The sequence below is a fragment of the Ambystoma mexicanum genome, chromosome 1q (assembly GCF_040938575.1).
Source record: "Ambystoma mexicanum isolate Mex_15411 chromosome 1q, UKY_AmexF1_1, whole genome shotgun sequence".
NCBI lineage: Eukaryota > Metazoa > Chordata > Amphibia > Caudata > Ambystomatidae > Ambystoma > Ambystoma mexicanum.
In genome coordinates, this window is record NC_090922.1 from 657,850,279 (window position 1) to 657,864,416 (window position 14,138).

The 14,138-nt window shown below is 50.3% G+C and overlaps 1 protein-coding gene across 3 annotated transcripts in view; it reads left to right on the forward strand.

The window, feature by feature from the left end:
• Positions 1-14,138, forward strand: part of VAMP4 (vesicle associated membrane protein 4) — a 436,264-nt gene that overhangs the window by 345,603 nt on the left and 76,523 nt on the right. For all 3 annotated transcript variants that reach the window (XM_069641244.1, XM_069641243.1, XM_069641245.1), the window contains 2 exons: positions 10,825-10,904; positions 11,823-11,874. In XM_069641244.1, the coding sequence (XP_069497345.1) occupies positions 10,825-10,904; positions 11,823-11,874 (132 nt within the window). The remainder of the gene's footprint in view (positions 1-10,824; positions 10,905-11,822; positions 11,875-14,138) is intronic.

Sequence of the window (14,138 nt, forward strand, 5' to 3'; positions counted from 1 at the left end):
CTGCACTTCTTGGCTACTGGGTCATTTCAGCGGACAAGTGCCATAGTGAGGGGTGTGTCACAGGCCATGCAGTCACGCTGCCTACACCAGGTGTTGGCCATCATGACTGCACGCCCCTCAGTCCGCAGGCACGTATACATGCCCAGAACACCTGCAGAAAGGCAGGCTGTCGTCCAGGACTTCTACGGGGTGGCACCCTTCCCCAAAGTGCTAGGTGCCATTGATTGCACCCATGTGGCTCTATGTCCTCCCAGGGCCACTGAGCACATCTATCGAAACCGCAAGCACTGGCATTCCATCAACGGGCAGGCAGTATGTGATGCCAAGGGCATCGTCACCTCAGTATGTGCCAACTATCCAGGGTCCAGCCATGATAGTTTCATATTCAGAATGTCACCACTAAACCGGGACCTGGAAGCTTGGCGGCATGGCGACACATGGCTAATTGGTGAGTATAAATGCCTCTGCACGTGCATGCATGTCGGACACTGAGAAATGTGAAAACCACCCTAATTCCAACAATTATCACCTCCCCAGGGGACAGTGCCTACCCTTTGAGCACCTACATGATGATGCCAATTCGGAACCCCACCACACCACCCGAGGTAAGATACAACACAGCCCATATTGCAACCCGGGGCATAGTGGAGCACACATTCGGAGTGCTCAAGTCACGCTTTCGCTCCCTTGACCGCTCTGGTGGGCAGCTGCTATATGCACCTCCAGTAGTGCGCAGGATCATAGTGGCAGCATGTGTCCTGCACAACGTTGCAAGCCGGCGGGCTGTGCCGGTGGACATGGTGGTGCCCCCACATCCCCAACTACATGCACGGCCGCTGTGCATGGGAGGTGAAAGGGCACGTGGTGAGGCAGCCTGTACCCAGCTTGTTGCAAATTACTTCACCTAAATCCCAACCCTGCGGAGTGCACACAGGCCTGGCACATACCAGCTCGCAATCAATGATGATGACAAAAGTGACAGTCAACTGTCACAATCATACCAGCCTGAGATTGTCCACATGGAAGTGCTACATTGTGTGCATCCCTAGCTACTTAAAGGCACCCAATGCTGTGTCAGAAAAAGGCACACATTCGTGCAGCATGAAGGACCACCCCCTTGCAAAATACCACATCAAAATATTGGCTTGTCACCCAACCCCTCCCCATCTCAGCTACCCACCACACCATGGCATGGCATGCAATGTGAAAGCAACCAAATTAATGCACAACACATGACACAAGTGTCACAAAGTGCACTGTCCCTAATGGAAACAGGCCACAGGAAATTTGCTCTCAGTAATCAATAAAAAAACACACATCAACAAATACTTACCAGCAAGAGAAAACATCAGTACATGATCAAACAGTGGCAATAAATTACAGTAAAAAAAACATTAAAGTAGTGCAGGTGTCACAACCTGACTAAGGCAGCACATCAACCCCTTCCAACTGAAGAGTGTTGCTGGTAGGCAAATGTGTCAGTGTACTGCATACAACATGAACTGCATCTGCAAAGGAGACAGGCTTGTTAAGACATGAAGATGGTACATCTATGTAAAGCTAAAGTCATGGGGCCTCATTACGACCCAGGCGTTAAGGGTTAACACCGTCGTTAACCCTTAACGCCTGATTCCGATTTTAACGGCTGCTTTTAGCAGCCGTTAAAATCCATGGCGCTAACCTGCCATGATGCTAATTACGCCACCGTAATTTACGGTGGCGTAATTAGCGCCTTCCCCACTCCCATTATGCCCTATGGGGAAAAAATGGGAATGGGAAGGGAAAATGGGAAATGGGGATTTACCGCCCCACTCACCTTGGAATGGGGCGGTAAATCCGCCATCCACCATGGTGTAAACCTAGTTTACATCATGGTGGTAAAGTTGGCGTAATTACCGCCTGGGTCATAATGACGCCCATGGATGTACAACCATATACAAATCCACCATGCAGTGTAGAATGCAGCAACACTCCCCACTACGGATGTATACAGTTTTGACAACAGACTGCCCACACAACTCATGGGAGCCCAATGTCACTGTGTAAGTCACTGTCACCTGGTCACACCCTTTGTAAGCCCATGGAAAGGGGAAGCAGGAGGGGTGTGTGTGTGTGTGTGGCAGGAATCCAAGTTTCTAACCCAAACACAGGACAAGCCTGCATGTGCCCAGCTGGAATACACAGTGGATGCCTACGGGAGCCACGCAAAGCGACACACTGTAAAAAAAAATATATATATTAAAAAATCAAAAATGGCCATGTGTGGTTTAGGGGGTGGGGGTGCCACCCCGGAGGGACGAGGTACAGGGTGCACCCCAACACCCACATGCGTGGATATTGAGAAAAAAAAACCCTCCATGGGCTCATGGCCTGCACGGCTACGCTACAGTGGGAGAACTGCCGTCGCTGTCATCACCCACTAATGCTACATCAGAAGGTGGGTGTGATATGGGAGGCAGAACACTCAAAGCCCTGGCATGCTCCTCCATGGCAGCAAACATGCGGATGTGAAAGGTTTGGTTCTGCAGGATGATGGTACGGAGATCCCCATGCAGTACCTCACAGGTAGCACGCATTTCTGCCTGCATGGCCTCGTGTGATGCCCGGATCTCCTGACGGGTTGCCTGGAGCTCAGCTGAGAGTGTGCGTGTCAGCTGCTCCAGCTGCTGTTCTGACCTTGTACTCCGGGACACCTCAAGTTCACCCAGAGTACCTCTGAGGGACCTGTGTTCTAACCTCAGGGCTTCCCTGTGGGCCTGTGACTCTGCAGATATGGCTGTGCGCAGAGTCTGCAGTCCAGCCCTTAGGTCCCTGTCGGACGCCAACATGTCCTCCCTGTGTGAGTGGCAACTGGACTCTGTTGCCTGGTGCTAAAGCTCCACCTGCCTTTCAGGGGGGAGAATGGAAGGGGCCACCCTATCCATGGCCTGAGCCATCATTTCACACGATGCCCCCTGTTGTGCTGCTATAGTGTAGATGGAGTTCTCCCACACAGTATTGCCTGGTGGTGCACGGCCACCGCATTGGCGGGCACCACACCTGTTTGGGGCAAGGTGATGTGCACCTTGCTGTGCTGGCACTGCCTGAGGCTGCAGGACTGCATTCCTCCTTTGATCTGCTGGCCCAGGAACAGGAGCAAATATTGTGGAGTGTGACCCAGCATCCGTAACCGCCACAGACGGACTTTTCAACACAGAATGCCCCATAGAGGGGTCTACCCCCGGTGCAGGTGGGTTGGACAGTACAGCATCCCTGCCAGAAACACTCACCTGCGAAGGGACATATGTCTCAATGTCTGATTCAGGACCTGATTTATAGAGGTCTGTACCCAGAGACACCCGTGGACAGTATGGTCTGTAGGAGGATTAGGTTTTCACCCACCACCCCACGCCCTCCACTGGTGCCCGGTTGGGGCTGTGAGTACTCCTTGCTCTGCGCCATCTCCTCCTCAACAGCATCAAGTGCCTCATCTCCTGCAAAAACATGAAAGATAAGTAATGTAAACAGGCATGAACACACACACACACCCACCACACACCACACACCACCCTCCCCCCCCGTACAGAAATGACACATGACAATAACTCTGGCATGCATGCACTGTCAATGACTTGGAAGGGGAAGCAACAAGCAGACACTGATGACTCCAAGATGGAAAACCAACACATGTCCTGCATGCTGGATAGCATTGGCATTACACATTAGCCCGTGAGTGGCATGGACAATCCACATACATGACACACGTCAGCACACAGATGGCAGGTAGCATAGCCATGGCAGATTTGACAAGGACACCCAGATGGTAGCAAATCAGTACTGTCACCCATCCATGTGAGATGGACATCATGAAATAAAACATGGAAAAAAGTGTGACAAAACACGCATGTGCCACACGCTGCAACAAAGCCAGTGTTCACTGATGCAGTGATGGCAGGCACATCGATATATCAATCTTTGGTCACTTCGACATGACAGAATACAATTGTCATGTTGAACATTCAAACAGGGCCCCAAAATGATTGTGTGCTGGCCATGTGTAGGTGCACATTACTCAATCAGCCTGATTGGTGAATTCATTCCCATAATAAGTCAAGAAATGTGGGCCATTGTGGGGTGTAATCTATGACTGAAGTATATCACATTTGGGGGAGTAGGGCACAAAAATGTGTGGTAAAAATGCTAATGATTTCATCAATCGGGCAGAATGAACAGGAAAACAGTATGAACAATGTTGTGTCAAAATGACAGTTGATGGGCAAGTGCAGTAATCATGTGCAAATTGTCAACTGCAGTCACAAGGGATACTGTGAAACGGAAACCCAAGGCCGGGGAATGGTTTGGAGGGACCACATGGGTGACCGATAGCAGTCATGACTACACAGCCTCACCTCACTCAATCAGAACACATCACCCAAGCAACATACACATGGATTGCACACACATGCATGGGCACTCACCGGACATTGCTTCAATATCTGGTAGGTCTCCCACACTTTGGATCTGATCCTCTGTGATGAATGCTCCAGCGATACTCATGTTCAGTGAGTTGTTCCTCCTCTGGCGGAGACCCACCGCAAGTCAACAGAGTAGAGGCATAATTGGAAGCCAGCTTGTTCTTTGCTCTGCGTTTCAGGTCATTCCACCGCTTAGAGCAATCATCAGCTGTGCGCTTCACAAATCCAAGGGAACTCATGTGGTCCGTGATGGTCTGCCAGTGGGCTCTACGTTGAGCAGTCAGTCTTGCACCCTGCAGTCACCACCATTTCGCGGCCATGAGCCGACACGTAGCCCACAAGTGCGTCTAGTTCTGCATCATTGAAACTAGGCTTCCTTGACGTGCCGGAGTGGGTAGCCGTGTCTGGCGTCCCAGCCTGTACCGCAAGAGCACCCTTCTTCCTCTTGGAAGGTGGTGCGGATCCTGAGTGGCTTACGCAGCTCTGGTTGGTAGGGGCTGAAGCGCAGGTGGACTGGGCACTCAAAGTAGTAGCCAAAGGCACGATGACCAAAGGTCTCACTGCAGGCATTGGCTTCTGGGTGATGTTGGCAGGACCTACCTTGGTGTGATGGACTTGGACCAACACCGGCCCGGCTGGAAGACTCTGAGCTGGGGTGGATTGAGCTGCAGCTGCCCCTGCAGCCTCCTCACCCTGGCTACTTGGGGCAGCAGATGACATTGCTGCCCCAGATCCACGTGGCCTGGTGACAACAACTTTCACCGCCACACGTGGCTTTGACTTGGTGACACGGAAGTCAGCCTGGGAGTCATCCTGTGCCGGTTCGGTTGACAATATGGCCCGGGTTAACAAGCCCTGAGCTGGGATGGTGTCGGCTACATCACCCCGACCCATTGGGCGGGGGGCATAGGTGTCCGATTGGTCCTCCACACACAGGCCTCTTGGGCCACCCTGCACATCCTGGCTACGTCCCCTATGCGCCCACCTTTTTGAGGTCAGCCACCTTTGCCTCCCTTACTACTTGGTCGCCTCCCAACCATGGCACTGATGTTGTTGTGCGAATGGGAGGTGCAGTAAACAATTGTCCTGGGCAATTGGGGTGAAAGGGGTAGAGTACTAGATGGAATACGTACCCTAGTGCTCTAGCAAGGCTGTCTGTGACCCCTGGGGGAAGATGACGGGTCCCGCAATGCACAGGCACCCCGAAAACAAAATTTAATGTGCACGCGACCCCTGGTAGACCACGTGCGTGGAATAAAGAACCCGTACTATGCTGTGGCACCCAGAAACACAAAAATAAGCGTACGTGTGGTACACGCAGGCTACAATGACCTCTGAATGGGTACGCGACACACAGGGGCAACCACAGTTGAAAAATCCATGCGCGACTCACCGTCTGCCTGGAAAAAGAACGTGAAAAAGGCGTGCATGTGCGTGTTGGCAAAAACCCCGCCAAAAGAAGAATTGAACGCTGTCTGAGTATACAGGAAGTACGAACTGGAACCGTTGTGAAGTAATCGCGTGTGAACCGACAAGAATCACCCGCTCGCTCTGCACAAAAAGCACGTACAAGAAAATGGCGTCCTACGTGTGCCTTTTAACCCAGCCCACACGTGCAACCTCACTTATGCGCGTATGCACTAAGGGCCTTTCCTCCAATTACACGCAGTGACACCCGGATGTGCAGTTTTTGCACGTGTACAATCAACATGCACCCGTGTTGAGGGAAACGCCGTTGCGGGTCACATTTCCTCGAATGACACGCAGACGTTCAGTTTTTTCACGTACCAAATCACTCCGTGTCAAGCTGGCCACGCAACAACACACGGAAGACCACGCTCCTGCCCAGAAGGCCATTTTCCTGCCCGCCAGAGCCCCGAGTACGCTCCCACCTGGCATCTGCTGCTGCCTGCCTGCTGCCCACGTGCCCTGCTGTTTGGTGCCTGCACGTCAGCCATCTACAGGGGTGCAGTTGCTGTGACCACCCATGCTGGAACAGAAGACTCACGATTGGGATTCCATCACTCCACAGCCCAGCCCCAGGACCCAGTTGCCCACCCACACCTGCCTCTGGGGTTGCCATGTTGGACAGACCATCCACAGAGGCAGAGGGCTACCAGCTTCAGTGCCAGTGAAGTTGGTATCCAGGTGGAGAGAGGCCTGGGGCAGTATTATGCCCTCTTTGGAAGTTTGCGCGCTGACAATGAAGGACGGAAGAGGATCTGGATGGACATTGTGACTGCCATCAACGTGGAGGGGGTGGCAGTCCGTGACATTTAACACGTCCGGAAGCGCTGGGAGGACTTCAGGTCCAGGACCCTCAACAAGGCCCGGTGCCTCTTGAAGGCAGCGGATGCTGAGGGGTGCCGGGCCCGCCTAACCAACAACCAGATGAGGGTCCTGGAACGTATACGCCCAGCGCTCCACCTCCAGGTCCTTGAGAGGCAGACCCGTCCGGAGTCGAGCGGTAAGTGTACATGTGTACTGATTGGACGCTGTGCATGTTGAGGTGTGGCAGGAGTGTGCAGGCTGCACATATGTCTTTGCAGGGCCGTGTATGGATGTGTATGTACAGGGACATGAGCCTGCCGCGTGTGAGTTCTCATGTGTGAGACACATCGATGGTGTATGTGTTGGTAAGCATGCTGGCCAAATGCATGTGTGGGTGCACACCTTTTTCACATTTCTGTGTATGTACTGTGGCATGGTTGTGGTGGCATACATGGATGCTGGTTCCACCTGCATGTATCCACTATGTACATGTGCATGTGTGTGTATTTGACAAGTGTGCAACTGTGATACACCATGGATGCATGTGACACTGACATGTAGGAGGCTGATTGGCAGATGTGACATGGATGGCAATGTTATCACTGCGACAGGTGGTGGAGATGTACAGACGCATGCATGTCTGGTGTCGTGTGTGCATGTGTTCTGCACTCCCCATGTTGCATGTGACATCAGGCTCACCTTCGGCTGCTCATGCTGTTTGTGTATGGATGGTGCTGCCTGGTGCAACATTCCTGTTGATTTGCATGTGTGTGAGTTGAAATGACATGTGTGTTGGGGAGTGTGATGCCATGTCTGACGTTTGACACTGCCACTCATGTGCAACTGTCATGTGTATCAGATCATTGTACAGTGCCCTGATGCCTGTGTTCTATCTCTCGCTGTCTGCAGCGTCAACTGATGAAGAGGGCGTAGACGGTGCAGTGGAGCAAAGCGGCAGGGATCGGACCGCCAGCCGGAGACGCAAGGCCCGGCTCCCCTCCCATGTTGTCATCTCGTCGGGGAGTGAGGAGTCTGGTGCCGCGTCCGTGGCCGCAGCTGCCGAGGGTAGGTCCAAGAGGCGGAGGTCGGAGGAGGACTGCTCAGCAGCAGAAGGGGCATTTGAGACCCCACAGGGTCCGATGGAGGAACATGGCACGTAGTCAACCAGGTTGGTGGGGGGTTTGGTTGAGGAGGAGGCCGTGGAAGGGACACACACAGGGTCTGGAGGGGGGGGGGAATTCCACTGGTGCTAGTTGTGCAGTCCAGGGGCAGGGACAGGAGGCAGCACAGGCCGCCGCAGAGGTGCCCGAGTGTAATCCTGTCCCCGATTCTGTGACTGCATCATCCCACGTCCAGACCCGTTCTCAGGGAGGGGATGAGCGCACAACAACTGGCCTTCCTCTCCCTGCGGACGTGGCAATCCGGGACCGGGTTGAGCCTGTCCTGGATGGGATGGGGTTGCGTCAACGGGGCATGCGAGATGACCAGCAGAGTTTTCGTGAAGACTCTGCACGTTATCTCGGATGCCTCTTTGACCGCGTCGACCATTAGGATGGGATAACCAGTGCTGGATTCCTCCGTGTGCTGGACCTTGTACCGAACCCCCCCCGCCCCCCTCAACTGATTCCCCTATGCGCCAGTCGTCCTCCGTGCCATCTTCCGGCCCAAGTATCACCTGGGTACCCTGTGGAGCTGCTTCTGACCCAGCGGCCAGGCTGGTGGAGGACACATCCCTGCCACAGTCAGGAGTCGGAGGTCCAGCAGGGGTGGGCACCCCAACAACTGCACCCCAGCAGGAGGAGGACGTGCAGGCATCAGGAGCCAGGGCACAGGCACGGCAGCAAGCATGCTCAAGGTGGGAGCGATGATGGCTAGGGGCCATCAACATCAGAGGGGCAGGCATCAGCCGGAGGGCAGGAGGACCCTGGATTGGGTATGTCTTCCGGTTGGGCCAGCAAATAGATGCGGAGCGGCGGCAGGCGGAAGAGGCACGGCTCACTATGGTCAGGGCGGAGAACTCCATGCGCAGGGCACTGAGGCGGGCTGAGTGCCTCGAGGCAATTCGCAGGGAGTAGGAAGTGGACATGGCTATATCCCTGCGAAACCTCGGTGGGGGGCCATGGAGCAGGCCCGCCTCCAGGACGTGGAACGGGAGTTCAATGTGCCCTGGCCCGGGATATCAACAAGTGAGCCGTAGGTTTCCTTTCTGTTTTTATTTTATTTGGGGCGCTTGGACAATGCCTCACCTTTTTATATATAATTGTTCATTAGGTAGGGTTTTTTGTAGGTTTCCTTTCAATGGTTGGGCTCATGGACCCTGGATTTGTACTTTGTATATAGGTCAACACAGGATTTCACAACATTTGATTTTTTTTTTTTACCATGGATTTCTTATTTTTTCACTTTGGATTTCATTTGACGGACAGGCACTTTGGACCCATCTGCTTTTGGATTGATTTGGATTCTGCTTTCACACATTTTTTGGGTTTTTTTTGGACATGCAGCTTCTTTTTTATTTCCATTGTGATTTCTTTTAATTCCCTTGCTTTTGAGTTTAATACATTTTTATTTTATTCTTCAGTGTGTGGTATTCTCTTTGGTTTCATGCATGTCACGATGTGTGTTTTCTCATTCACTTGCACCCATTGCGTGTGTGTGTGACAGACATATATTGATGTGCATACTTGTCATTTGGGATGTATCATGTGATGGGCATTTCAATGTGAGGTGGAAGTAATACTTGGTTGTGTGTTTGGACTGGGGTGGCGTGGGGTGTGATTTGGGTGGCCATAAGGCCCATGATTGTGGATCGTGATGACGGGGGGGACATGAGTCGGGGCCTGCTGGCAGGTGCCTGTCACTACTGGGTGGGTGAGTGGGTGGGGGGACATGAGTCGGGGCCTGCTGGAAGGTGCCTGTCACTGCTGGGTGGGTGGGGATGCAGGGGGACATGAGTCGGGCCTGCTGGTAGGTGCCTGTCACTGCTGGGTGGGTGGGGGTGCAGGGGGACATGTGTCAGTGCTCACTAGTGCATGGTGACATGTGGGCTGGCTCGGGGGCATGGCCATGGTGTATGGCCTGCCTGCGGGGCATGGCCAGGGGTGCAGGGTTCTCCCCTGTGGCGTGGCCTGCCTGCGGGGCATGGCCAGGGGTGCAGGGTAGTCCCCTGTGTTGTGGGCTGCCTGCAGGGCCTGGGGAGGGGGGAGAGGGCACACCTGGGAGGACCCACACTGCCAATTTGCGTGTGGTACTCCCTGCGCACCCCAGGAATACACGTACCCCGCTCGCACAAGGCCTATCGCGTGTGATACTTCCTGCATACCCTCGAAATACATGTACCCCGCTCGCCCAACGCCTATCGACTGTAAAACTTCCCGTGCACACCCAGGATACACGTACCCCGCTCACCCAAGTCCTATCGCGTGCTGAACTTCCCGCGCACCCCCAAGATACACGTACCCCGCTCACCCAAGGCCTATCGCGTGTGATACTTCCCATACACCCCCAAAATACATGTACCCCGCTCGCCCAACGCCTATCACGTGTAAAACTTCCAGCACACCCCCGAAATACACGTACCCCACTCGCACAAGGCCTATCGCGTGTCATACTTCCCCACACCCCCAGGATACACGTACCCCGCTCACCCAAGGCCTATCGCATGTGATACTTCCCGTGCACCCCCGAAATACACTGTACCGGCCCTGTGAACTGGTGCAGGGTTAGCGCGGCCCTTTGCGCTGCATTGGGGATTTCAATGCCTTATACTTGCGCAAGGATCGTTCTTGGGGGCGTACCTGGCGCTGCGGGATGTTCTCTGCGCCAGCGCTCAAAATGGCTTTGATATTCCATGAATATGCGGTGCGCCACAATGCTGTTTAGCGCACACGGCTGGCGCATGCTCCCTCTCTGCGCTGCCTCTGCGCTGAAATCTATGAATTACCCCGAAAATGTTTGCCATAAAAAGTTATTTATGTTGAATTTTTGGTTAATTAGACAAATGCGATTCTTATTGTAGTTCTTATTCTCCAAAAACGTTTTGCTTCAATTCAGACACTCTAGCCTGTATTCTCAGATGCTTTTATCTTCCTCTTTGCAGAAAGTTTATCGGACAATGCCACCGTTTTTAGCAGCAGATCAAAGTCCCTTCGAAGACAGATGTGGTGGCGGGAATGCAAGGTGATTATGAGCATTCTGGCACAGGACGCTGTTATTTATCTCAGATTTCCTGCCTCTTTTACTTTTAAATATGCCACTGCCTAAGTCTAACCTCTCTGCATAGCTGGAAACTATTAATTGTGTTTCACCACAAACCCTAGCTTCTCTGCTACGCACTCTGCCTCAGCTATGTTTTTTTCTTGTCTGATTCAGGGAAAAACTTGTGTAAGAGCAATGTAAATGTTGATAGCTATTTATGTACTGATCCCTGCTCACCTGTCCATCTTCATACCTCATGTCACTTATAAATAACTCAAGTCCGCTGCTCTGGTTCCTCAACTCTTATCCCATGCATTACTCCACCTTTACCGTTCCACTCTACAGTCCCCCAAGGGTCCGTAAAACCACCTTTAACATCTCTCCATTATGCATATGACATTTTAACGAGACTCGTGTGACTGTCGCAGCTGAAGATAAGACCCGCCCTTTTAACATCAATACCCAGCCATAAGTCGACCTCTTCGCACAACTAAAAGATCTACAACTGAATAAACATAATCATTAGTGTTTTGATCCCTCCATATTTATGGAGTTCACATGCCAGTTAAATGCAAGTTCTCTTTTGTAGGCACACAACTTGAATACACGCAGAGGTTTGTTGGCAACAGCATTTAGTCACCGTTTGAAAGGCATCTGTATGGTGTCAGTGAAAGCCACCCATCCTTCTCAATTAGCAGGTAGTGGAAGGAGGGCATGGTTAGTTTCAATTGAATGCTGGAATGTAAGGCATCATATTGTTTTGGATGTTTTAAATGGCTGAGTTCCAAGCTTGCCTCTCTATATATTCCACAAGTGTGGATATTCTCCAGATGTGATTCTAAAATCGCCTCCACTGGAAGTGATTCCGCTAACTTCAGACTTCTTTTTTTGTCCTTTCAGATGAAAGTTATTGTAGTCACAGTTGTTATCCTTCTGTTGCTGGTGGTTATTGGTGAGTATTCCTTCCTTTTAGTCTTCAGGGGTTTCTGTTCTATTCAGTGAATTTTTAATTACAGTTGTAGATTGAGTAAAATTGCTCCTCTTAATTTTCATGACCTGATTGAGAATCTGTGGCTGTGCCACAGTTTGTGATTCTGAAACTGTGCTGTCACTTAGCCCACATATGTGTCTTGAAAATAAACATTAAGATTTGTAAACATTAACTACCGAACAATTACTTCAATGTTGTAATAGTGGTATGGTTTCTGAGAAGGGATCTATGTTAAGTAGAGAGTACTGCAGCAGGGTTGCTATTTTGGGAAAAAATAGAGAATGGACACATGGACGGGTTTGGCCACGTTCCTCAAAGTCTTTGCAGTCAAGGATCCAACTGTGTCCATATCTGGATTCTACAATAGAATACAGGGGCAATTTTTATGGCATAGTTTATCAAATTAATATGTGCATTAGTGAATCATCCAAAAGTTGGTGCAGCCTTTTATTGGTAAGATCTTTCCCAGACATCTTTTTATTGCGAAACAGAAAATCTGCGGCAGGCACCATTCCTGTGGTAGTCTTATAACCAGTATTATGATCTAGATCCATTATGATTAATATATCACTGCAAGAGATATCAATGGATGTACTGAGAGGCAGCGCAACTGAACAAAACAAAACGATATGTGGACCTAGAGGTTTCTTGTTTGATTCCTTTCCATACAACCTCGGGTAACTCTTAATCTAGGTCTTTTTGCCAGGCCTTAATTTATGCTAAATCGAGCTCTCTGTGAAGAATCTAGAGCAATGTATAAATGTTGGAGATAAGCATCCTAGAGATTGTCATACGGGGTAGCTATCTTTCAAATCTGGCTAAGCTCCTTGTGGCTACTTTTTTCTGGGCCCAATGTAGCATCCTCCTAGAGCCTTCACTAGTTGGGAATGTCAAAGTCAGTCTTGTGACATTTTAAGGATTTGATTACCACATTGTTCAAAACTGACCTATGTATTCCCATCATCCCTTCTTCCAAAAAAGCAAACCCTCTTTTTCGCACTTGAGAGAAAAGGTGGGTGTCTGAGGTAGAGGATAGTGAAAAGATTAGCCAAAAAAATGTGGTAGTCCTATTACTCAAGATGAACACACCATAAATTAACTCTACAGTTACAGTACCCATGCAGGAGGGTCTGCAGCCACGTTTTTGCATGGTCCATGAGGCTTATTAGAATATCATCGATAGATGGTGATTTTATGGTCATAACCACCCAGCTTGACTTGTTTCAACAGGTTACTTTCCTGATTGGGCAAAGAGTTCAACCATCAGCACAAATAGTAAGGAGCTATCGGACATCCCTACTGATTACCACTGGCTTGCTAGGTCCATCAGAAAGATAGCCATCGACTGGTTCTTTATGGGTGGGTGAATGATAACAGGCAAAAAGTTGATCTATAAAGACCTGCCCATAGCCAAGTTTAGCCATAACTGTCTTGAAGGGCCATCCCCCACAGGCACCTGCCTTTTCGGCATCTACCACAGTGAAAATATCTTTCAACGCCCTGCACCAACTAATGTTAACAATGTTGGATAGCATTTCTAACATTTTTCAAGTCTTGCCTGTCTTGACAAAACCTTCATTAGTCAGCATTGATCACGGATGGCAGCATGGTTTCCATCCTCACAGCCAGAATTGTATAGTGTTTTTTAATATCCGTACTGCCATAGTGATGCGTCTTTGAGGGACATAGCACTCCATGGTTTTGCTGAAGCTAAAGTCAGGCAAACTCTAATAGATTTGTAATTTTCAAAACTACAGCTCTATTTATCGGTTCAGTGCCGGATGCAGCTGCTGGTGCCATAGGGGTCCTGAGATGTAACCTCTATTTAAGTGATTAAAGATCAGTGGCAACTGATAATTATTGTTCCGTTTGAGGTACAGTCAGTTCTCCTCCTGAAATGTCATGACTTTGCCTAGAGATGGAGCCTAAAGCAGCATAGAAGGGTCTGTGAGCATTCTCCCCTCAGATCAGTCTTAAACCAATGGGTTGAGATGATGCATCTTATAGCTCAGTTCTTAAGACAAAATGTGAGGAAATCCATACAATTTGAAAATTGGATCTGTAGGGCAACGCATCCAATAAATCCAATAGATTGATGACAGGTCATCGACACTACACAGGAACAATCAACAATATTTTCTTTATAAAATTGTATTAACTTTTTCACTAAAACAGTACCAGGTTCCATTTATTAAAATACAGTAATTTCCTTGCCCAAATTACCA